Below are 24,127 nucleotides of genomic sequence, written 5' to 3'. Positions count from 1 at the left end.
TGATTATTGGCCTGTTAAGGTTTTCTATTTCTTCCTGTTCCAGTTTTGGTAGTTTGTGGCTTTCCAGGAATGCGTCCATTTCGTCTAGATTGCCTAATTTATTGCCATATAGCTGTTCATAATATCTTTTTAAAATCGTTTGTATTTCCTTGGTGTTGGTAGTGATCTCTCCTTTCTCATTCATGATTTTATTAATTTGAGTCTTCTCTCTCTTCTTTTTAATAAGGCTGGCTAATGGTTTATCTATCTTATTAATTCTTTCAAAGAACCAACTCCTGGTTCTGTTGATCTGTTCCACAGTTCTTCTGGTCTCGATTTCGTTGAGTTCTGTTCGAATCTTTATTAACTCCCTTCTTCTCCTGGGTGTAGGATCTATTTGCTGTTTTTCCTCTAGCTCCTTTATGTGTAAGGTTAGCTTTTGTATTTGAGTTCTTTCCAGTTTTTGAATGGATGCTTGTATTGCGATGTATTTCCCCCTTAGGACTGCTTTTGCTGCAACCCAAAGATTTTGAACGGTTGTATCTTCATTCTCATTAGTTTCCATGAATCTTTTTAATTCTTCCTTAATTTCCTGATTGACCCTTTCATCCTTTAGCAGGATGGTCCTTAACCTCCACGTGTTTGAGGTCCTTCCAAACTTCTTGTTGTGATTTAGTTCTAATTTCAAGGCATTATGGTCTGAGAATATGCAGGGGACGATCCCAATCTTTTGGTATCGGTTCAGACCCGATTTGTGACCCAATATGTGGTCTATTCTGGAGAAAGTTCCATGTGCACTTGAGAAGAATGTGTATTCAGTTGAGTTTGGATGTAAAGTTCTGTAGATATCTGTGAAATCCATCTGGTCCAGTGTATCATTTAAAGCTCTCATTTCTTTGGAGATGTTGTGCTTAGAAGACCTATCGAGTATAGAAAGAGCTAGATTGAAGTCACCAAGTATAAGTGTATTATTATCTAAGTATTTCTTCACTTTGGTTAATAATTGATTTATATATTTGGCAGCTCCCACATTCGGGGCATATATATTGAGGATTGTTAAGTCCTCTTGTTGGATAGATCCTTTAAGTATGAGATAGTGTCCCTCTTCATCTCTCACTACAGTCTTCGGGGTAAATTTTAGTTTATCTGATATAAGGATGGCTACCCCTGCTTTCTTTTGAGGACCATTCGAATGGTAAATGGTTCTCCAACCTTTTATTTTCAGGCTGTAGGTGTCCTTCTGTCTAAAATGAGTCTCTTGTAGACAGCAAATAGATGGGTCCTGCTTTTTTATCCAGTCTGAAACCCTGCGCCTTTTGATGGGGTCATTAAGCCCGTTCACATTCAGAGTTACTATTGAGAGATATGAGTTTAGTGTCATCGATTGCAACCATTTTAATGATTATCTCATTGTTGTTTTAATTTGCAATTCCCTAATAAAAGACGTTGAGTACCTTTGTTGTTTTTCTTTTTTTAAAAAAAAATGAAACATCATTTTACTTGTGGATATTAGACAAACTATGGTTATTCAAATTGGCACATTTGGCAGATATTTTTTCAAAAAATGAAAGGCGGTTCCTTCAGGGAAAACAATAGACAGTATTTGTTGCCAATGATAAAATTTGAGCTTTCAAATAAAAATTTGAATTTTGGAAAACCTGTTATCTGCCACTGTGAGCCTGGTAGCTTCCTAACACAGTTAAGAGACTCCGCATTTGGCAGCCCGGGAGGCTCAGCGGTTTAGCGCCGCCTTCAGCCCAGGGCGTGATCCTGGGGATCCCGGCCCACGTCAGGCTCTCTGCATGGAGCCTGCTTCTCCCTCTGCCTGTCTGTGCCTCTCTCTGTGTGTGTTTCTCATGAATAAATAAATAAATAAAAATCTTTAATAAATTAAAAAAAAAGAGAGAGCGACTCCGCATTTGGAAGAGCAGTGTAACTCAGTGAACCAATGTTTTCCAAATAACAATTGTATGATTTTGTAAAAGGTTCGTTCAAAGTGCAAGATATACCAATGATTTTAATGTGACAGAGCATAAGGTTCATTGATATGGTTTCAGATTCCATATCCAACTGAAAAACTACCACTTTTTATAAAGTTTAGGTGTGGTATCAGAGGATACCCGCAATTACCTAAAAAGGTCATTAAAATACCTTTCCTTTTTCCAAATAAGTATCTGTGAGGCCAGATTTCCTTCATGTACTTTAATGAACAGCAGATCAAATGCAGAAGCAGATAGGAGAATCCAGCTGTTCCAATTAAGCCAGACATTAGCTTTTTAGAAAAGATTTTATTTATTTATTAGAGAGAGAGTACAAGCAGGAAGAGCAGCAGAGGGAGAGGGAGAAGCAGGCTCTCCGCTGAGTAGGGAGCCAGATGAAAGGCTCGATCCCAGGACCCCAGGATCATGACCTGAGTAGAAGGCAGCCGCTTAACGGAGGGAACCACGTAGGCGCCCCCAGACATTAGCTATGCATGTAAAACAATATAGTACTACTTGTGCAATTTTTGTGGAAAATATACCTTTTCCACAAAAGTTATTTATGTATACATGTAATGGGTTCATTACTGTTTTTAAGTATATCAATACATACCTTTTTTTTTTTTTAGATTTTATTTATTTATTCATGAGAGACAGAGAGAGAGAGAGAGAGAGACATAGGCAGAAGCAGGCTCCATGCACGGAGCCCGACGTGGGACTCCATCCCGGGTCTCCAGGATCACGCCCTGGGCTGAAGGCGGCGCTGAACCGCTGAGCCACCTGGGCTGCCCTCTAATCAACACATATCTTAAACATTTCTCAGTGTAAATTTCCAATATGGTAAACGCGGAAAAATATAACCCACATAAATAAAAGCTCTTTAGGGTTCTCAATAATGTGTAGCAGCGTAAAAGTGTCCTTGACACCAAGAAAATGTGAGAACCGCTATTCTAGGATGCCTTCCTGTGATCCTGCTGGCCAGTTCCAGGGCAGAGAATTAGATGCGGCAGTGCTGCTCAAGCCTCACCTCTAGGAACCTCCCCGATCGACGACACACTCTGCGCTCTGCCCCTATTCTACATCCCCTCTGCAGGGGCGTCCCGGTTTCCCCAGCTGATTTCAAACCCCTGGTTCCCGGCTGGTACTGGAGGAGAGAATAAAGGAGAACTCGCACCCTCTCCCTACGCCAGGACAGCGCTTGCAGCTGCGTCCTCAACTCGGAGGTCAGCCTGTCTGAAGAAGAGCTGGACATTTACACCCGCTTCGCTCACGTCTGGGGGCACTCACTGCAGGGACACAATTTGGAGGAGACCTCATGGGGCGGGAGGGGCCCAGGGAAATGGTCAGAACTGACTTTTTAGGGCTGAAAGCGTCAGGCTTTGGGACGCTTCGGGGTAAGACTGATCTGACTGCTGAAGACACGCGGGTCAGGGAGTATCCTCCCTCCTCCCGGGTCACCTCGTGAGGCGACAGCAGCCCGCGCCCCTGGGCTCCCCCTCGCTCCGCCCCCTGCCGCCAAGCAGGGAGCGGGCGCCGCCGGCGAGAGCCCTTCACGACAGTCCCGGCACTTTCCGGCCGGCCGCGCGCGGGCTGATGTGTCGGGGAGGTGGGGCTTAGGGCAGCGATTCCTCGCGACGCGACGCGACGCGACGCGACGGTCCCTGCTTGGGCGCTCGTGCGGTGGCCGTCTTCCCTCCGCGGACCCATGGCGGCGTCGGCCCGGTCCGCGCGGGGCCCGCCGGACTCACGTAGGCTCAAGAGTCCTCCCGTGCGACGGAGAGAGGGGCGCTGACTCAAAGGGGCGGGGGCGGTAGGATGCCCTGTGGGGCCCCGGGAAGGGGGTTGTGGGGCAAGCTTGCAGTCCCACTCGGGGAGCTTTGCGGTGAGGGGACTGTGGTCTGAGAGGGGTTCTGGGAACTGGGAGATCCAGGAGAGGCTGCACGGCAAGGGTGTTTCCAGTAGTCAGAAATCAGTGGGAGAACCCTGGTAGGCAGAAACCCTGGGGCTGTTGGGGCCGTATTTTCTGTGATTTGGGGCGGAGCCGATTTTATTTATTTTTTTTAAAGATTTTTATTTATTTATTCATGAGAGACATACAGAGAGAAAGAGAGAGAGGCAGAGACACAGGCAGGGGGAGAAGCAGGCTCCATGCAGGGAGCCCAAGGTGGGACTCGATCCCGGGTCCCCAGGATCACGCCCTGGGCTGAAGGCAGGCCCTAAACCGCTGAGGCACCCAGGTGTCCCCCATGGGGCGGAGCCAGTTTTAAAGCACTTCCATCCCCACAGTTGCACACACACTTTGTTTGTTGCCTGCAGATAAAGTACAGAAAGACAAGGCTGGACAGTCTAAAGGGCCCGGTCAGGGCAGCGGAATGGGGAAGCTCTTGGGGTTTGAGTGGACAGATGTTTCCAGCTGGGGAAGACTGGTAACTCTGCTGAATCGACCAACGGATCCTGCCAGCCTGGCCGTCTTCCGTTTTCTCTTTGGTAAATCGAGTTTCTGGGAGGGGCCAGTGTGGTGGTGGGTGGGAGAATAACCATCCTCCCTTGTGCGTTTCTGGGTTACTTACTTAGTGACTTGCCTCCCTTTTCCCCAGACCTGAAGATATCCTGGAAGAGATCTTTGTGGAGTTTAGGATCAAATCCAGCATTGTCGCCCCTGATTAGGGTTTGGAGGCTACAAATGCCTTGATCTGAGGCCATAGGGAATACAGAGGCAGAGGAACAGAGACCCATCTTGCTTGTAGCCTGAAGTTGCCCAGTAACTACTCAGGACTAGACCTCAGAGAAATAGCAGGTGTGACAGGGTAGACATTTTGGCTGTGACAACTTAATCCAGAGTTTCCTAACTCGGGCCACAGCATGTATGCTTGGAATTGGTTACAGATGTGGTGAGATCTTAGTCCCCGTAGCTCAACTGGTGGCAGTTTTGCTCTCCAGGGGACATTTAGCAATATTTGTAGACATTTTTATTTGTCACAGATTGGGGGAAGGGAAATTGGCTACTGTTATCTGCTAAGGATCCAGGGATGTTGCTAAGTGACCTGCAATGCACAGGATAGTCCCTCCTGGCAAATAATTAACCAGCCCAAAATGTGAGTAGTCCTGAGGTTGAGAAACCCTGCCTTAACTGGAACTGGCTTCTTGACCTGAGTAGCCCCTTCTGTTTGCTCTAGTGTGGTAAGCCAAATACTGTTTTCTGGGTGTGCTGGGAAGTGGAGAAGGTTGAAATACACCACCTTAGAACACTTTTTCTGGGCTGGTAGGACAGACCTTAAATTATCAAATCCTAAAAAAAAAAAAAAAAAAAAAAAAATCAAATCCTGAACAGCTTTTTTAGCATTCTGTGCACTTTTCTCACTTAATTATCCTGGTAACCCTGTAGAATATTATGAGTCCCTTTCTCACATAGGGAATGAGGAATTGGCTCAGTGAGGTACAGTGGCCATCTGAGGTCACAAAACTGGCATAATGCCTAGCACAGAGTAGGCACTCAGTAATTATTATAAATTGAATGAATAAATGGCAGAGCCAGGGTTAGGTAAAAAGTCTGACCCTGGAGTTGAGTGCATCCAGCTATATTCCAGTATACTCTACTGCTTCCTTTGCTGAGGCCTAACAGCCCCTCCCTAACTGCCTTCTCAGGGCTGATGATGGTGTTGGACATTCCCCAAGAGCGGGGACTTAGTTCCCTGGACCGAAGATACCTGGACGGGCTGGATGTGTGCCGCTTCCCCTTGCTGAATGCCCTGCAACCACTACCACTTGACTGGATGTATCTTGTCTATACCATCATGTTTCTGGGTGAGGGAAAGTATGGGAGAGATGGGAGAATTGACTGGCCTCCCTAAAGCCCAGAAATACAAAGCATGCTGGTGAATGACCAAAGTCTTGGGTTCATTATTTCCCTTCTGCTGTGACTCATAATTTCATCCTACTGACCTGTGTGTCATCTGAGTTGTGACCTCATAAGTCTTTTTTAAAGTATTAAAATAACATTTGATTTTTATTTGGTTTAACAATTATAAAATGTCCAATGATTTTTCTTAATCCCACCCACAGCCTGTCCTGGGGGAGCTGGGCCTGTGGTGACCCTTTGACCTCTTAATCCTCTCCCTCACAAATCCCAGGGGCACTGGGCATGATGCTGGGCCTGTGCTACCGGATAAGCTGTGTGTTATTCCTGCTGCCATACTGGTATGTGTTTCTCCTGGACAAGACGTCATGGAACAACCACTCCTATCTGTATGGTTTGTTGGCCTTTCAGCTGACATTCATGGATGCAAACCACTACTGGTATGAATCTAGGGGAAAGGGGGAGGGGTTGGCTGGGTCAGGATGGTGACCAGTGGTAGGAGCCCGGTGAGGTCCTAGAATATGCCCCAGCAAGCATATTTTCAACCATGCTTTGTAAAGTGTGGTTACAGGGTCACACTTTGGATGAATTCGGGAGGGGGAAGGGTCAGTTAGGTTGGGGCACGTGGGATGACAAAAAACAAAATGGCTCCATTCCCACCCCCTTTACTCTTTCCATATCTCCCTAGGTGCCCTGATCTATCCACTTCCTGTAACCCATTTAGAAGAAGAGAAGACTAAAGCCAGACATAGATGTTTTCAGATACTTCAAGGGTGGTCATGTGGAAGAGGGAGCAGACTTCCTCTGTGTGAGCCCAGAGGGGCAGAGTTAGAGCCAAGAGTAGAAGTTGCTGTGAGGCAGAGTCATGTCAGAAGGAGAGGGCCCACCAGGGCTGCTCAGCAGTGCTGTCCTGGGAGGAGGTAACCCTCCCCAACCTCTGGCTTAGGTGACCATCTCTCAGGGGAGGTAGTGAAGTTATTTGGAGATAGGGTGGCAGAGCAGATGACCTCTAGGGATTCTTCCTATTAAGTGAAAAACAAATATGCAAATATGACATGTTAGTAAGATGAGTATAGGAGAAAAATCTCAAACGTTGACTTTGTTAGTGATTTATCAGTCATTAATTATGCCTATAGATACCCCTTTTGTAGACGTTTGTTTATTTGTTTATTTAGATTTTATTTATTTATTCATGAGAAACACGCAGAGAGAGAGGCAGAGACAGGCAGAGGGAGAAGCAGGCTCCAGGCAGGGGGCCCGACACGGGACTTGATCCTGGATCACACCCTGGGCTGAAGGTGGCACTAGACCACTGAGCCACCCGAGCTGCCTTTTTGTAAACCTTTAAACTTGTTCAGAATGCCCAGCTCTGATAATATAAAATTAAGAGACAATTTTGACAGAATACTTCTGAAAAATTTCGTTTTTATAATTTTTCCACAATTTGAAAAAATACTTTTCCCTTACTGAGGGCTTTCCATTTGGTGAGGCACTAGACTAAACACTTAAAATTTTTCCTCATTACAATGCCATGAGGCCCATAGTGCTGCTCTATTTATAGAAGTGGAAGCTTAGGCCTAGGAAAGTACAGGATTTGCTTAAGGTCACCTATGAGGGTAAGAGACACAAGTGAGAATCCAGGTCTCCTTGACCATAGATTCCAGGTCTCTTAACCATAAGTGTAAGCTGCTCCTTCGCCAACTTCTCTGCTCAATCATTGTCTTCTTCAAACCTGCTTTGCTTCTGCCTCCCCAGAATGTGTCTAGTCTTAGTATCTTAGGCTTATCAGTTCTCTCTCAAGGTAAGCTGTTAGCAGGTACTTTCCAGCAGTAGATCCTGGCATCTAGGTCTATAAAAAGTTTGCCTTAGATAATTTTTTTTTCTTAAATGCACTATGTATTTCCATACACCTTTACCTTTTTAAATACTCCCTCAAATTGATTATTTTTCAAATTCAATCATATTCTAGCATATTCTAGTAATCCTTTTCCTGATTTGTTACATGAAGACAAATTAATTTACTAACTAATGGTAAACATGGAACTGTTTGTTGTTATAACTCACTAGTAATCTTTCTGTTACAACTTAAAATGATCACTGTTAAATTTGCTCATATGATTCTCAAGAGCCTCAGAATAGCCCAGAGGTCGAGACAGGATATGGGAGATATCCCGGGATAGAAAATTACACTTAAAAACGAAAAGTAGAAATGTACTGGGCTAAGAAGTTCTCCTTAATCTTTATTTCCCTTGGTGCAGGTCTGTGGACGGCCTGCTGAATGCTCGTAAGCGGAATGCCCATGTGCCCCTTTGGAACTATGCCATGCTACGTGGCCAGGTATGGAATTTTAGGAAAGAGGGGAGTGTTCTTTGACAGCCACTGTCAGCATGGCCCTCCTGGTACTGTACTCCGCCTCCCTGGATCTTCCCTTTCTTCCCCTTTGCTGGAAAGCAAGGCTGACTGTTTCCAGTCCCCTAGTCTGTGGGTTCTCTCATTGCGTCATGGAAGGAGAGAACTTTTTCCCTGCTAGATTAGCATCATTATGAGAGATCCAGGCTTCATGACTTTCCCTGGTACCTAATACTGTGCCTGGCATTGATAGAATGTCAATAAATACTTGTTGGATGAGTGAATTGAATGAATCTAATCTTCCATAGGCCCTGAACTCTGATCAGAACGCATGTTATTTTTGATACTCTTAGAAAACAAGGTTCTTTTTGGTTTGAACGTTCATTTTACATTTTGCGATGGCAGATCTTCATTGTGTACTTCATTGCGGGTGTGAAAAAGCTGGACGCAGACTGGGTTGAAGGCTATTCTATGGAGTATCTGTCCCGGCACTGGCTCTTCAGTCCCTTCAAGTGAGTGGCAGTGAGGGCCGAGTTCTCACTGGGGCACAGGTGCACAGTGGGGGCCTCGCCTCCCTCGGGTCTGTCGTAATGGCTGCTGTTCCTGCTTTACCGGGATTTGCCACAGGCTTTCCTCTGTCCATTCATCTATCTATTCAGCAGAAGGCATAGTCAGTGATACCAAAACATCTAGGTCCTCCCAGCCCCTGGGAGATGTACGGTATGGGCAAGAACGAAGGGAAAAAAAACTAAAAGAGGAAAGGAAAATCAGAATAAGGTGACTTGGTGAATGAGTTGGTGTTCTCAGCAGCCACCAAGGGTGGTGCCGTGCCTTGTGTGGCCACCCTAGCCTCTTGCCAGGATACCTTGGCCAGTGTACTGTCCATCTTCTAAGGCAGGCAGGGCACCTGTGTGGCTCAAGGGTTGAGTGCCTTTGGCTCAGGTTGTGATCTTGAGGTCCTGGGATTGAGTTCCATATCGGGCTCCTTACAAGGAACCTGCTTCACCCTCTGCCTGTGTCTCCTCCTCTTTCTGTGTCTCTCATGAATAAATAAATAATATCTTATTTAAAAAAAAGAAAAGGACGGTCAGCATCCTAGTCCTGACAAACCCATTGTTGCTAACTCTTTAAAAAACAGAGGTTTGCCTCTCGATTTCTGCCTTCCATTTTTTCATTCCTCATATTTTACTTTCTTTTTTCCTCTTCCCTGTTATTTTCCAGTTCCAAACATTTGACTTTACTATGTTAATTAGACATTTACCTTTTAAAGTTTCTTCTTTTATAACCTCCGTGAAGAATTGAAGAATCCACGCCCCACCCCCAAACACTCATTCTCAGTCAGATTTGCCCTAGGAAATCTGTCCTTGGTTATCACATATGGTATATTGAAAAAAATCGAACACCTAAAGTGTGTGGAAATGAAAGGTTCTTGGAAACTCTCCCATAGGTGTCTTCATGTGGAGTTCCTCTATCTGCCTACTGGGGTACTTCCTCTGGTGAGGACAGGGTGGCAGAGGTACCTTTGCTGTGAATGTGCTGGAAATGCTGGGTTCCCCAGTGGGCTGGTGCCTGACCTTTGATCTTTGTATCTGGTGTCTGCAGACTAGTATTGTCCGAGGAGATGACCAGTCTACTAGTGGTACACTGGTGCGGATTGCTGCTTGACCTCTCAGCTGGTTTCCTGCTCTTTTTTGATGCCTCGAGGTCCATTGGTCTCCTCTTCGTGTCCTACTTCCACTGCATGAATTCCCAGCTTTTTAGCATCGGTCAGTACCTGTGGTCTGGTAGGAGGTGGGAAGCCACAGGTGTGCAGGTGCGGACAGTGGGACACGGGGATGCAGTCCCTGAAATGGCAATAAACAGGCGGTGAGAACCAGGGCCTCTGGGCTCAGCTAGAATGTTGCCAAGTAAGGAATCTCGGGGAACTCCGACTACTCTAGCTAATAGCTTCTTTCATCACAAGTGGAATACTTGGGAGAGGTTTCTCAAAGGAGAGGGGGTTGAGGGGACTACCCATGTTCACCCCGCTGAACCCAGCATCTGAAACACTTATTTTCTCCCTGCTCTTTCCTAGGCATGTTCCCCTATGTCATGCTGGCCAGCAGCCCTCTCTTCTGCTCCCCTGAGTGGCCCCGGAAGCTAGTATCTCGATTCCCCGAAAGGCTGCAGGAGCTGCTGCCCCTCAAAGCTGCCCCTCAGCCCAGTATGTCCTGCGTGTATAAGAGGAGCCGGGCCAAAGGTGGCCAGAAGCCAGGGCTGCGCCATCGGCTCAGTGCTGCCTTCACCCTGCTCTACCTCCTGGAGCAGCTCTTCCTGCCCTATTCCCATTTCCTCACCCAGGTATGTGTGGGCTGGGGGTTAGCTGGGGAAGTGGCGGAGGGCAGAGCAGTAGGGGAAGTGTGGGGGCTGGTTTGCAAGCGCTGCGTTGGTTGAGGATGGAGTTAAATAGGAGAACTGTCGGGCTGATTGCTGCTGCCCTACCTTCTCAGGGCTATAACAACTGGACAAATGGGCTGTATGGCTATTCCTGGGACATGATGGTGCACTCGCGCTCCCACCAGCACGTGAAGATCACCTACCGGGACGGCCGCACTGGCGAGCTGGGCTACCTTAACCCTGGGGTAAGATGTGTGGTGCTGACCACTTAAGTTCCTCAGAGCTCCCTGGAGTGTCGGGGTCTGATTCCCTCCGAAACGTAATGATAAAACACATTTGGGTCCACTCCGCCCTTTCTCAGGAGCCAGGTTGACCGACCCTTCTTTTGTAGAAGTTGAAATACGGCAGTGCCGTTCATTTCCTTTGAATTGAAATTAGATTTAGGAAAGGTAAGTATAAAAAGCCTAGTAGTGAAAAATTCTTCCCCAAAGACGTTTAGGGGGGCTGGGGTGCATTTGTGTGTGTGTGTTTCCTGCTCAAAACAGGCACCAGGCAGGGATCTCTTAGTGCTGTTGGCAGTGCATTGCATGACCTATCCGAGAGGTGGATAATGATGAGGTGGGACTAATGTGGGGGTTTGGGGCAGGTATTCACGCAGAGCCGGCGATGGAAGGATCATGCAGACATGCTGAAGCAATATGCCACTTGCCTGAGCCACCTGCTTCCCAAGTACAATGTCACTGAGCCCCAGATCTACTTTGATATTTGGGTCTCCATCAATGACCGCTTCCAGCAGAGGTGGGCAAGGGGGACAGAGAAGGGGGAAATGGAAGTCCCACTCCTTTTGCCGAGACGAATAGCCCATGCTCCCCAGTGCTGTCTTGCTTGAAAGGCTGTCCTCTGGTGCATGTCCCTGTTCGCCTGGTTGTGGGCATAGCTGATTGCTTCCAGCAGGGGGCACCATCAACCAGAAGGAAAGGTAACTGACCTTTTTTTTTTTTTAAGCTGTTAACACAATTCTCAGGTGGCCACTAACTTTCATTCTTCCCTATGCTCCAGAATCTCTTTCTTCTTTCTCTGCCCTCAGACATGGTGACATAAGCCATTTCTTCTATCTGGAAACCCTGTTCCCTCTGTGTGGGAATAGTGATGAAAGGAACAAAACCAGAAATTCTGGTGAGTAGGTGGCTGTGGTCTCCTTAGAACATGGTTTTCTTTCCTAAGGATTTTTGACCCTCGTGTGGACATTGTGCAGGCCGCCTGGTCCCCCTTCCAGCGTACACCTTGGCTGCAGCCACTGTTGATGGACCTGTCTCCCTGGAGGACCAAGTTACAGGAAATCAAGAGTAGCCTGGACAACCACACAGAGGTGGTCTTCATTGCAGATTTCCCTGGTATGGAGGAAAGCAAAGAAAGCTTTGCTGCCTTTCTTTGTGGCTTCCTTGGCTGAGGACACTGCATGTGGCGAGGGGGATAGGGCATTCCTGGTGGGAGGAAGGTTCTTAAAACCTGACTGGTGGCAGCAGTAAAGGTGTGATGTCTCCATTCTGGCTGGGGGTGATTTTGTCTTCCATAAGATGGGATAGGGAACTTTGTTGCCCCTGGCAGGGCTGCACCTGGAGAATTTTGTGAGTGAAGACCTAGGCAACACTAGTATTCAGCTGCTGCAAGGGGAGGTGACTGTAGAGCTGGTGGCAGAACAGAAGAATCAGACTCTTCACGAGGGAGAAAAAATGCAGGTATTTCGCTGCAGTTAACAATGGCAGAAAAATTTAGATAAACGGAGTTAATTTATTATAGGCTTAAAAGGGAGATCAAAATGCAAGGGTCCTTGGGGCTGTGAACCTCTTTATCCAGGATTCCAGAAGTCAGTTCCTTTGGACTCTAAAACACAGAAGAAAGATGCCTTGGCGGGGCAGGGTGGGAGTGGATTGGGGTACGGTGGGTATTGTAGGAAGCCCGTAGGCTGCCGAGGGAAAGATCAGAGAGTGAAATATATCCATTTCTTCCCGTTTGTCAGCTGCCTGCTGGAGAGTACCATAAGGTGTATACGATATCACCCGGTCCTTCCTGCTACATGTACATCTACGTCAATACTACAGAGCTTGCACTGGAGCAAGACCTGGCATATCTGCAAGAATTAAAAGAGAAGGTGGAGAATGGAACTGGTGAGTATATAAAGAGTTGGGCTGGGAAAGCTCCTGGTTATGAGAAATCGGGGTTGTGATTGAGGATCTAGCCATCAGAGAATGAACTTGAAGCTTCTGGCTGGTGAAAGGAGAATTCTAAAACAGAATGATCTCAGTGATTACTCTTTTTGCCATCTTCTGTGCAGAAACGGGGCCTTTACCTCCAGAGCTGCAGCCTCTGCTGGAAGGGGAAGTGCAAGGGGGCCCTGAGCCAACACCTCTGGTTCAGACCTTTCTTAGACGCCAGCGAAGGCTCCAAGAGCTTGAACGCCGGAGAAATACCCCATTCCATGAGCGGCTCTCCCGCTTCTTGCTGCGGAAGCTCTATATCTTTCGCCGCAGGTAAGTTTTACCCACAGCAGTACTGGTCATTATCATCAAGATGTTGGTAAGTTGGGTAACTTTTCTCTGGTAAAGGTAATGGGGCCAGGGGTAGGAGGATGGGACAGGACACACTCCCAGGAAAGGACAGTCTTTTCATTGGGGAAAATCTTTTTCCCCCTCTCCAGTTTCCTTTCCCTGGTTTAATGGAAAGAGTAAATGACCTTTGTCTGATGGCCTGCTGTCTTGTTTTGCCTCATCCTGTCACCAATAATAGGATTATTCCTATTCCACTGTTGAATCCTTTACCAGACCATATAAAGAGTGGGATGCCCTTCCAGCTGGGATGGGTGGGTCACTGTGGGGATATTTTCACTTATGCCTAAATGAGAGGACGTAGGACCAGGGAATCCTAAGGGCTTTGGCAGGAATTCCTACATAGAAGCAGGAGTTTGGACTGTGTGGCCTTTTTCCTCTTTTTCAGCTTCCTGATGACTTGTATCTCACTTCGAAATCTGGCATTAGGTCGCCCTTCCCTGGAGCAGCTGGCCCAAGAGGTGACTTATGCAAACTTGCGACCCTTTGAGCCAGTTGGAGAGTCGGGTCATTCAAACACAGATTCTTCAAATTCTAATCCTTCTGAGCTGAATTCTGACCCTGTCCACTCAGAGTTCTGACTGGGGCAGATGTTGGATACAGATGTGGGAGCAACCAGTCATAGGACCATTAACCTATGCAGTGGAAATGTGAAGAAATGGTTATTTTAGACATTTTTCCTCCTTGTTTATAGTTCTTTTAAATTCAGAGAAGATATCTTAGAGGAGCCAAGGAAGTGAAGCAAGGATAAGATTTATCACATCAAGGTTGAGGGGTTAGGAGGGGTTTAAAATCAATATGAAAATGCCCTTCTAGGATAAGAAGGGGTAAGAGTCAGGTTTAAAGTGACTGGCCCCTTAGCGAAAAAGATTTAATGTACCATGATGACAATAGTGCCTGTTCTCAAGTTATTTGTTATATGCTAGACACTGTGTGACGCATTTTGCCTGTGTTACTGCATTTAGTCCTTACTGGCCATTAGCCCTATTTTACAGTTGGAAGAAGTGAGGCTCAGAGATAAATTTGCTCAAAGACAACACCTAATAAGAGATGTATTGATGGTTTGAATTTTGTCTGTTTGACTTAGGGTCGCATACCCTGCCTCTTGCAATTTGCAGAATCACTGACAATAATTATGAAATAGTGTAGACTAAAATTTGTCTTAGTTACAGGTAAGATTAAGATGGTGATTAAGTTCTGAATGCAGAGAGTAATTTTCTCTTCTCTCCTTCATTGTGCTTATTATGGGGACAGCCAGTTTTTCACTAGCAGCAATGAGAATAGGACAAAGATAAACTAATAAGGAAATTTAGATGATTGGTAGTAGTAGCTCTCTCAAGCTTAGTGTTAATTTAGCATTATTCTAGCCTTTGGTGAGAAGAAAGTGATGTGATGATGTAAGAATTAACCAAACTTGGTGATGGATTAGAACATGTTTGAAGTTATTTTGTAGGTTTGGATGCACAGGGTGTGATTGAGGAAGCACCTCAATTCCTTGGGCATTGGGCTAGCAAGTGAGAAATGCATAGAGAAAAAAGGAAAACCCAAAGGCTTCTATTTTGGGTGCTCATGGCCTCATAGCAAAGACTAGCAGTAAATTGGCAGTCCCAGTAATTTTGATAAAGAATTGCATCTCATGTTTTCAGGTTTCTCTTCCCATGCCCCACCCCACGCCCACCTCTTCAGATAGTGGTTCTTTACTAGGCAGCTGCCTTCTCCCTATACACACTTCAGGATGATTATGCTGCTGCTTAGCTTGCTTCCTTGTGCCATATACCTATAGACCTAACTAGCTCCACTTGGGGATCTCACAAAGCTTTCACTCTGTCCTAGACAGAACTTCTGTTCATCCCCAACTCAGACCTGCATCTCCTTTACTAGTGAATGGCAACTGCATCTTTTTCTTTTTTCTTTTTTTTTGTCATCTGAATCTTCAGCCTTGATTCATCCTTTTTTATCACCTTTCTTAAATTCCAAGTTGTATCAATTCTACCTCTTCAATCTATTCATCTCTACTACCTCTGTGTTCTTTCAGCCTTTATATTGGAATTCAGTTAAAAGGCCAGATCAGATGCAATTGTGCAGGTTGGGCCTGACCGGATTCCTACAAGGCATTTTGTGGGTTAGCTAGCCAGTAGCTGTGCCACAGGTTGGTAAGAGCAATGTGAGGGAAAGTGTTTTTTTAAGTTTTGTTGATCTCAGTGACAATATACTTTGGCACAATGTCCTTTGCCAGGGAGTTCAGCTCTATTTTGTTCCCCTGCGCTTGACCCCCAACTCTCCCACCCATTCATTACTTGACTGGTATGAAAAGTAGTTCATTAGGGAAAGGGACTCCTACCAAACTAGTTTTAATATAGGCAAGGATGCTATCCCAAAACCGTTAGTATGCCACCTTTTCTCCAATGAAAGTGTTGGGGTGAGATGCAGCAGAAAGGTGGTTATCTTGATACATTTAAGAAAAGCTCAAAGGAATAAATGAGTTCATTTCAGGAGGAATCTGGTCCTGTGCAGCAATTCTAGGAATGGGCTATCAACCTCCTTTTAGCCAGGCTTTAGTATTCCATTTCATTCTACTCCACTCCCAGCATTTGGATCTTTTATCCCTTGTCAAGTCATCCCTTCAAAACTTCATAGGTCATATTTCCTTCTAACCCAAACAGTTTAGGTTTATTCCATAACGTTGCATACTTTTGATATTCAACCATTTGCAGTCACCATCACCTTGACACCTTGGTTGCTCTTCTTGGGGCTGGTTACTATTTATTAAACCTTAATTTTTTTGTTACACAGAAGACAGGCCTTTACAAAGATCCTTCTTAGTTTAGAGCTTCTCAAGGTACGGCATCTTCCTAGCAAATATTGAACCTAACCTTAATTTCTCTGGTGCTATCCCACCAGCCAATGGGCAGCCAGCTCATCCCCAATTCCGTTTGGCCAGCCATGTTGCTATTTGACAGCAACACATTGTTCTCTAAAAAAATTGAGACTTTCACTCAAGATTGGTTTGCCTCTTCTCCCAACATAGTTTAAGCCTCCAAATAAGTGTAATCAAGCATTGAGTCATTACAGGTCAATTAAAAAGGTTGAACCACCACTTACTTCATACATGCCAGTGTAAACATGTGCCAAGTGGCTGCTGTACTTTAGCTCCTAGGCTTAAAAAGGGATGGTTCAAGGTCTTGTGTAGTAAACCTCTACAAGAATAAAGGCTTTAGAAACGTACAGCATCTTCACTAATTTGATGTTCAAATTTCCACTTTAACATAAAATGGATGTTTTGTAAGCCCCTTACCACTCTTCAAAAATTTTGCCAACTGTGTGTCACCTGCCGCCTTTAACATGTGTTTATAATAAAGGGATTAATACTTAAGGCACAAAAACTCATTTTGTTTTTCCACATTGAAAAGCTAAAAAGGAATGGGTTTAAGATTGAACATTCCCATTCCATGTTTTAGGTCCTTAATCAGGCAATTTTAAGACATTGGCAGCTCAGTGGCTGCTGCAATAAGCACATATGGATTTTGACCATTGCATCAGCCAAAATGGCAATGATGGATGAACACCTCAAATTTTGGGCATTTTTCTTAGTGCTAGGTATGAATTTACAAACCTGTTAAAATGTTTGCAGTAATGGATGAAAGGAGTTGAGGTAATTTCCCTGAACCAGGCAAAAGATTACAATTATTCAGGGATAAAGAATATGTTCTCAGAGCATATGCATACCAAAACACTTTTAAAGAATAATGGACACAGTTAAGGTAGAACCTAGCATTTTATTTAGATCTTCATTAAACTGTTGGAATTGAGAACCAGACATACGTAATAAACCTCCAAAAATAGATCCTGAAAGGCACTTTCTGCTTAGGGCAAGCAGTCATGGAATAAGCATGTAAACAAGCTGGCTTCTCTGTACCACACCAGCCAAGTCAGCTTTCTCCATGGCCAGCCGCACCAGCTCTGCCCTCCCTTCTGTTAACACCAGCCAGACCCCCTGTAGGTCTAACCCAAGGTTTTTCTGTAGGACACCTTGGCCTACCTGGGAATGCTGGAAAACATGTTGTTAAAGGAATCATGGTGTTGAGGAAAAAAAAAAATCTTTTAAAAGCTGCCATCTGAGGTGATGGCTTCTCTGTACTTACGCCATACCCCAGAATACAATAAATAAGCAATTAGAAAATGTTCAAGTATGAAGGGATTTCCTCCTCCCCGCCAAAAGCACTGCTCTCTGAAGGAAGCTGGTTTCTCTGTAGCTACACCAGCTGTTCAGAAAGCTCATTGGACCTGGTTTTGAAAATAAAACAAAGTTAAAACCCTGGGAGGAATTATTGTGCAGTGTGGAGTACTCAGTCTTTCTTATAAAGAAAAAAAAAAAGTTATCTGGTACCAAAGTGTGCAACCTACAGACCCTCAGGTACTGCCCTGTGACTTCTCTGTATGACATCACAAGGGTGCCAAGTGCCTGTTTTTCTAGAGCTAGGAGTTGGTGGTTTGGCTAGTGCTGAAACCATGCATAGGATTGGTTTACTAAGTAAAAACCTTATTACGTACGTCCTCCAAAAGACAGCTGGAAAGTGGAGAGATTTTGATTTGGTGCTATTTAAGAGATGGCAATTAAGAGCATAAGCACCAGGGAGATGGTTTAATGGTAACTGCCTTTTTTTTTTTTTTTTTTAATGTCAGGCTAGAGCTCCAACTGGAACTTGCGTTACATGCAAGAATGATTGGATAGGGAACACTCCCTGACAAAGAGCTACATAATTAGAAATGGATCAAGTTATAGGGAGGATAAGGGAAGGCTTCACATTCATAATAGAGCTCAAGACATTACAAATTCATGCTGACAGGGCTATGGCATTGCCAGACAGAGGCTATAATGGAACTACAAGTACTTTACGTGCACATTACAGGACATTTTCAGCATTTGGTGGGGAAGTCAATGCAATTAGGATTTTAGAAGGTTGGGTGATAGGGCACAAAGGTTCAATTTCAAAAAGCATTATTTACTACAGTGTTGTTGGTTTGTTTCTAGGCAGTTACATGGATCACCTATGCTCACTAAATTCATTATAATGGTGAACAAAACACCTAGGGACAGAATAGCAAGCCCAACTTACAGTCCCCCACACAAGCTAAAATTCATGTCATTGACTAGAGTGACTGCAACTGATCAGGAGCTGAAAGAGGACAGGAAAATTTAGGAAGAAGGGCCCTTTCCCTCAGAGCTTGAAGGCTTCTCTGTAGCCTACGCCAACAAGTCTGGGGAAAAAAGGCTAACACTTTCAATATTTAAGCTTTTTGGGTACTTCCCATGGGAAGCTGTCCCTACCAAAGTGGCCATAGGCTGCAGTCCTCTGATAAATTGGCTTCTTCAGATCCAGATCCCTGGAATATACAAGTCCGTAACTTAATATGTAGCATTCAATTAAAATAAAGCAAAACAATCAGCAAGACTCATTTTCAAGAGTTCTGGCAAATGAGTTCAGTTCTCTGGGGTTTGCTAGGAAAAAAGTTTGTGGCAGAAGTGTTTGTTACTTCCCTGGTGTCCAAACTCCTCGCACAGTCCTTATTAGTAACTATAGTTCTTGTTTTTCCATCCTTGGCTCAACAAATATGAAAACTTGTCATTATTCTGAGAAATTCCAAGTATCAAAAGCTCATCTGAGATTATGGCATACTTACCAAGGTCCCATGCCCACACCCTGTTTATTTTTATAGCAGCCTTGATATCCCACTTAACTGTACACTAATTTCTTTTAGGTAAAATACACATCCTTAAATAACACAAGCACAAATCCCCGTATCAAATGTGGAAGACTTTCTTTTTAGGGTGGTTAGGGTGGTTAGTCTAAGCCATGGAACACTGTTAATTTTAGATTTTTCTTAATATAAGCCTTTACTAAAGGCAATTTAAAGATAACATCAACAGTTCCAGGAATTAAAACATTTCCCCACTTGAGTCTTCACACCTTCACCTTCTCGGATTTGAATATATCTCCTATATACACACGCACCCACACCCTCATTTTTCACTAGCAATAGGCTTTACCATCTTTACCTGACAATGACCCCAGGGCGGAGGTCAAAATTCTTCTTCACAATCTCTAATAACTCTCTCTCACTCTTCTGAGAGGTGCCATAATGGAAAATGGAGATAGACAATGGATGAGAAACTCCAATAGCATAAGAGACCTAAAAGGATTCAAATGTCATAAGAGTCAGTGATTAAAAGACCCACACAGTTATGTAACATGCTGGCATTTAAAAAAGAAATACTACGCTAAATGCCCTCCCACTTGCATGCCTTTCTAGTCACTCCCAGTTATATAAAAGAGTATATACCTGAACAAGAACCCTTCTGCACAGACCTCCTTTAACAAGGGATTTTGCCACCCAACGAGCAGCGTAAGCAGCTGAACGGTCCACCTTGGTATAATCCTTTCCTGAAAAGGCACCACCTCCATGAGCTCCCCAACCGCCGTAAGTGTCCACAATGATCTTCCGGCCAGTCAAACCAGCATCACCCTGAAATTACAGGATTTAAGTCACTTTATACCTAGTGCTTTCCAATAAATGGTTCTAGGTCGGGTTTGTTAAACACCTATTCTCTGTCACTCAAATATCCTCAGAAGATTCACATGCAGACTTATAAAAATCCAGAAAAAGGTGGTAGTAGCCAAATCTGCAAGTAACCGTTACAGAACTCAAAAAAAGTAAATGGAATTGTATTATAAAGCCTTACCTGAGGCCCACCAATAACAAATCTGCCACTTGGCTGTAGATGATAGATTGTATCCTCATCAAGGTATTTTGCAGGTACAACAGCTTTGATGACTTTTTCCTTTAGGGCATCCCTCATCTCATCAAGACAAACCTCTTCATCATGCTGAACAGATATAACAATTGTATGGACTCTGATGGGAAGCACAGCACCTCGATCCTGCATGTACTGCACAGTCACCTTGAAGGCAAACCACATGACCAGAACATCAATTTATTAGACAGGACAGAGAACCAAGACAAAGCTAAGTTATAATACAAAGGATAAATACTGTTTTTTCTCAGCTTTAAACAACTTTACTGACGTTCTGGGCCAATGCAATCCAGGTTTATAATCATCACTTACTTGAGTTTTAGAATCTGGGCGTAACCAAGGCAAAGTACCATTGCGGCGTAGTTCAGCCAGTTTTGCATTAAGCTTGTGTGCTAAGACAATAGTTAAAGGCATACATTCCTCAGTTTCATCAGTGGCATAACCAAACATCAAACCCTAAAAAAGGAAAAAGTCACCAATGTGATCAGTCCAAGCTTCAGAATTTAATGATAGAAGAGATGCAGACAGACTCTATACCAAGGTACCTGGTCCCCTGCACCAATGTCTTCCTCGTTCCGGTCAAGATGAACACCTTGAGCAATATCTGGTGACTGTTGCTCCAAGGCTACCAGCACATTACAGGTCTTGTAGTCAAACCCTAAAAACAAAACAATACCTTAAAAAGAAAAAAAAAGGAGCCATGGCAATACCTATGCCTTCTATTTACAAGTATCTGGAATTTTAACTACTACTAAAGAAATCAAATCCAGATACCCCCCTCCCCCCACACACACTTTTCAATAGTGTTTCACTCATTTTAACAAAAAGACCTACACTAGTACTTGTTTTCATTAACTGAAAAAAAAAAATATGCAGGATTTTTGCTTTTATGAAAAAACTATGTACTAACAACGTATGTCTATTGTAAAAGTGAAGCCTTGCTTTGCATTGTTTCGGCCTACAAATTTCTTAAGAAATGTCCTATTTTTGGATGAGGGGAAACCTGTAGCAACACTTAGAACTTTCAGAGAACAGGGCTGGAACAAAAGGGATAATAACACTGTACAACTGGAATTACAGGTTAGCAGGAACTAAGAGCTAAAGAGGGTTGAAAATATTTGGGAAAATGAGCTTAGAAAAGCCAACTCCTTAAAACACACCTTTGGAAGAATCATCATATCCAATGTGTTTAATGGCTTCACGAACCACTTTCTGGTAGTCAACAGCAGCTCTGGACGTAATTTCCCCAGCAAGAAGGATCATTCCAGTTTTAGCAACAGTTTCTAATAAAAGATAAGTTCACACTCAGATGTCACTCTTACAAAGTAGTTTTCTTGATGTTACCTTGATAAGCAGTGTTTAGAACCTACCACAAGCCACTTTGGCATCAGGGTCCTGCTGAAGGTGGGCATCAAGGACAGCATCACTGATCTGGTCACAAATCTTATCTGGGGGAAAAAGAAATTCCTGGCTCAATCTCTTTATCTTATCAATGGAAGTAGGTCATGCAGCCTTATAATTACTGCTGTACAGATCTTTGGGAGAGCTTTTAAAAATTGTGGTAAAACCTACAGAATGGAAGATTTACCAATTTAACCATTTTCAATCATACAATTCAATGGTATTTCAAGTACGGAGATCTTAACCGCTGTCTAATCAAAGCAGAGCTTTACCAGAAACCATGTGCCTGAAGAATAAACGCTGGATGTAATGCTGCATATTACTTGAAAACTTGACACCAGTCTTAATATAGATGAACCACAAGCTCACCGACTCAGATTAGCCAGAATGCCCAACACGTTTAATACACTTAACCTGTGATACATGCACCTTAACCTTTGAAGGACTTCATCCCATCTCTAAAGTATTTCAAACATTTTGAAAAATTAAGTTCCCAGGCAATACAATTTCCACTGTTAACTAAGTACAGGCACATAATTGAAATTAATCAAATTAAAGCAGAATAGTTTATATTCAAATCCCAAAGCAAAGCTGGGAAACATTTCACTCTACAGTGTTATTCTTCAAGGACAATCATACTTACATTTTATCCCCCAAATTTAAAGTCTTCATTATAAATCTAACCAACCAGAAAGTTGGAACTTTTTTTTCCTTGTTATCAATTTCTCCCTGATCCTAAGGAACACTAATCAGAGCAACAAAAGATAATGTCAATTGAAGAGTCAAAAACAATGAAAGGACACTTTACAAACAGAAGGAATAAAATATTTATTTTGCCAGAGGTGTAGTCCAGGAACATGAGCTGAACAAACTGAAAAATATCCAAATGTATTTTGAATCCTTCTTTCCCCACTGTATTGCCATCTATTAAAAAGTGAGAGAACAGAAATACCTCCCCCTGAGCTACCACTTTCCTGAATTTTCTACAACCATCCGTAACTAAAGCAAAATGTATATCGCAGTCAAGTGGGAAGATCAAGGCTTATTTTATGAACTGCTATAAATGCCTGTGACTTAAGTGATTATATTAGTAAAAGGTGGGTCAAATATGTGTGAAGTTCTTAACACTGAGGGAAAGTGGGTAACCCACACCAGAACACCTGACCTTCCCTAATCAGGATCTTGATGTCTGTCCTCTCCTACACCACTAGGCTGATGCTTGTGGGATTTCATCAGAGGCACAGTAGACTTAGTATACAGAAATGGATCCTTAAAACCATTCGACTAGATAACTATGTCATCCTGGTTATCCTAAGAAAAGGCAGAACCAATAGAGCTAAATAGTGATCTTCATCAGATGATGTTTTCAGGCTGAGATTCAGAGTTCCTTGAAATAGCTTCACTCGTTCACGTGTAAATTGATCTCCATAATGGCGGACTAGTGGACAAAGCCCGGAGAAGGAACTGTTCGGTAAAACCTTGCCTGACGGTAAAGCACCAAAGACTTTAAAGGGAAATCCAACGCAATGACAGCTTACGCTTAATTCATGCTTCCTATCCTTTTCAAACGCCATCCAAATAAGGAAAGGCCTTCCCCAACCTGCGCTATATTTAGTTGGAGGCTGTCACCTTGACGGCAAGGCCATATATTGCCGAAGGGCACGGCCAACGTCTTCTGGGAGCCGTAATGGCCCAAAACAAGGAATTAACGGAAACGGGAGCCATCCGGTGGCCTGGGCCCCCTCGTCCGCACACCCGAGCGCGCCGGTAGCCAGACGGCTCCCCCTAGCCCAGATGCCACATGCGGCAAACACGTGGTTGCGGCTGCAATGCGGGGCGCGCGCTCCCGAGGCCCGGACGCGAGCGCTCGGGGCCGGCGGCCCACTCGAGGACTCTCAGACGGCGGGGCGGAGATGAGGAAATAGTGCCCTCCCCGAGTGGAGCACAGCTGCCCCGGCCCCCGCCCTTCTCGTTTTCTGGAATCTTCCGCATGCCGAGGCGCGCGGCCGGATGGGAGGAGAGGAGAGGAGGGAAGGGGGAGGGGAGCGGCGGCCACGCGCTCGGCACCGGCGGCACCACGAGGAAAGCGCGCGGCCGCCGCTCTTCCCACCGCCCGCCGGGCGAGGGCAACCAGCGTGGGCACTGCCACCTGCGGGGCCCGGCCGGCCCGGCCCGGCCCACGCCCCGCCCCTCACTTCGCTCCAGGGCCCGTCACCTCACCTGGGTGGCCTTCCCCCACAGACTCTGAAGTGAAGAGGAATGTGCCCTCCTCGATGAACGCCTCGTGAAAGCCGTTGAGCTGCCCGTTCATGTTGGTGTTCGTAGCGGTGAGCTAAGTGGCGTTGAGAAAAAAGGGAGCGGCGAGGCGACGACTGCGAAATGCACAAGCAGAAGACAGCGTCCTACCGTGCTCGGGCGGGCGGCGCGGAGCAAACGAGGCGGCGGGCGATGCGGCCCCGTATTTATACACAGCGCCCGCGCGCGCCCGGCCCGGACCCCGCCCCCCGGCGCCGCGCGCCAATGCGCCACTCGCGCGGGGGTAGGCAGAGGGGCGGGGCGCGGCCGGGGAGCCCGGGCTGAACCACCCTGCGGGGCAGGGGGAGCGAGCGGAGGCGACGCGACCCTCCTGCGGGTGTTTAGTTACCCTGAGCGCTTCTAACAAGGGGCTCGGTGGACAGGCGAGTGGGTGGGGCCCCTGTACCCTTCCGATCCGAAGTGGGAGGCAAAGCGCGGAGGACTTAGTGCGCCCGTTCCCCTTGCGGGGACA

General features: G+C 45.2%; 2 protein-coding genes across 4 annotated transcripts; one reads left to right on the top strand and one right to left on the bottom strand.

Annotated features, from left to right (window-relative positions):
* The first annotated feature begins 3,547 nt into the window (after window positions 1-3,547).
* GGCX (gamma-glutamyl carboxylase) lies at window positions 3,548-18,402 on the top strand. Of its 3 annotated transcripts, none has more exons than XM_077843111.1 (15): window positions 3,548-3,706; window positions 4,275-4,445; window positions 5,604-5,762; window positions 6,089-6,254; window positions 8,073-8,151; window positions 8,569-8,675; window positions 9,766-9,929; window positions 10,238-10,503; window positions 10,653-10,784; window positions 11,186-11,337; window positions 11,764-11,933; window positions 12,148-12,278; window positions 12,560-12,707; window positions 12,875-13,070; window positions 13,534-18,402. In XM_077843111.1, the coding sequence occupies exons 1-15, from the start codon at window positions 3,664-3,666 to the stop codon at window positions 13,724-13,726; spliced, it is 2,277 nt and encodes a 758-aa protein (XP_077699237.1). In that variant the 5' UTR covers window positions 3,548-3,663; the 3' UTR covers window positions 13,727-18,402. The 3 variants fall into 3 exon arrangements, with proteins under 3 accessions (XP_077699237.1, XP_077699238.1, XP_077699240.1); XM_077843112.1 differs by having other exon boundaries at window positions 3,615-3,768; XM_077843114.1 differs by lacking the exons at window positions 3,548-3,706; window positions 4,275-4,445; window positions 5,604-5,762 and adding an exon at window positions 6,503-6,734 and having other exon boundaries at window positions 6,105-6,254.
* MAT2A (methionine adenosyltransferase 2A) lies at window positions 16,902-23,796 on the bottom strand. The gene is made up of 9 exons (XM_077843115.1): window positions 23,581-23,796; window positions 21,330-21,407; window positions 21,120-21,242; window positions 20,505-20,617; window positions 20,272-20,415; window positions 19,888-20,106; window positions 19,488-19,670; window positions 19,204-19,337; window positions 16,902-18,530 (listed from the first exon to the last, which is right to left on the bottom strand). Exons 1-9 carry the CDS (start codon window positions 23,669-23,671, stop codon window positions 18,428-18,430), a joined length of 1,188 nt encoding a protein of 395 aa, XP_077699241.1. The 5' UTR covers window positions 23,672-23,796; the 3' UTR covers window positions 16,902-18,427.
* Window positions 23,797-24,127: the final 331 nt, after the last annotated feature.

Source organism: Canis aureus, chromosome 12 (assembly GCF_053574225.1).
Source record: "Canis aureus isolate CA01 chromosome 12, VMU_Caureus_v.1.0, whole genome shotgun sequence".
Classification (NCBI taxonomy): domain Eukaryota; kingdom Metazoa; phylum Chordata; class Mammalia; order Carnivora; family Canidae; genus Canis; species Canis aureus.
The sequence above is the reverse complement of the archived record's forward strand: the minus strand, read 5'-3'. Positions and strand labels throughout refer to the sequence as shown.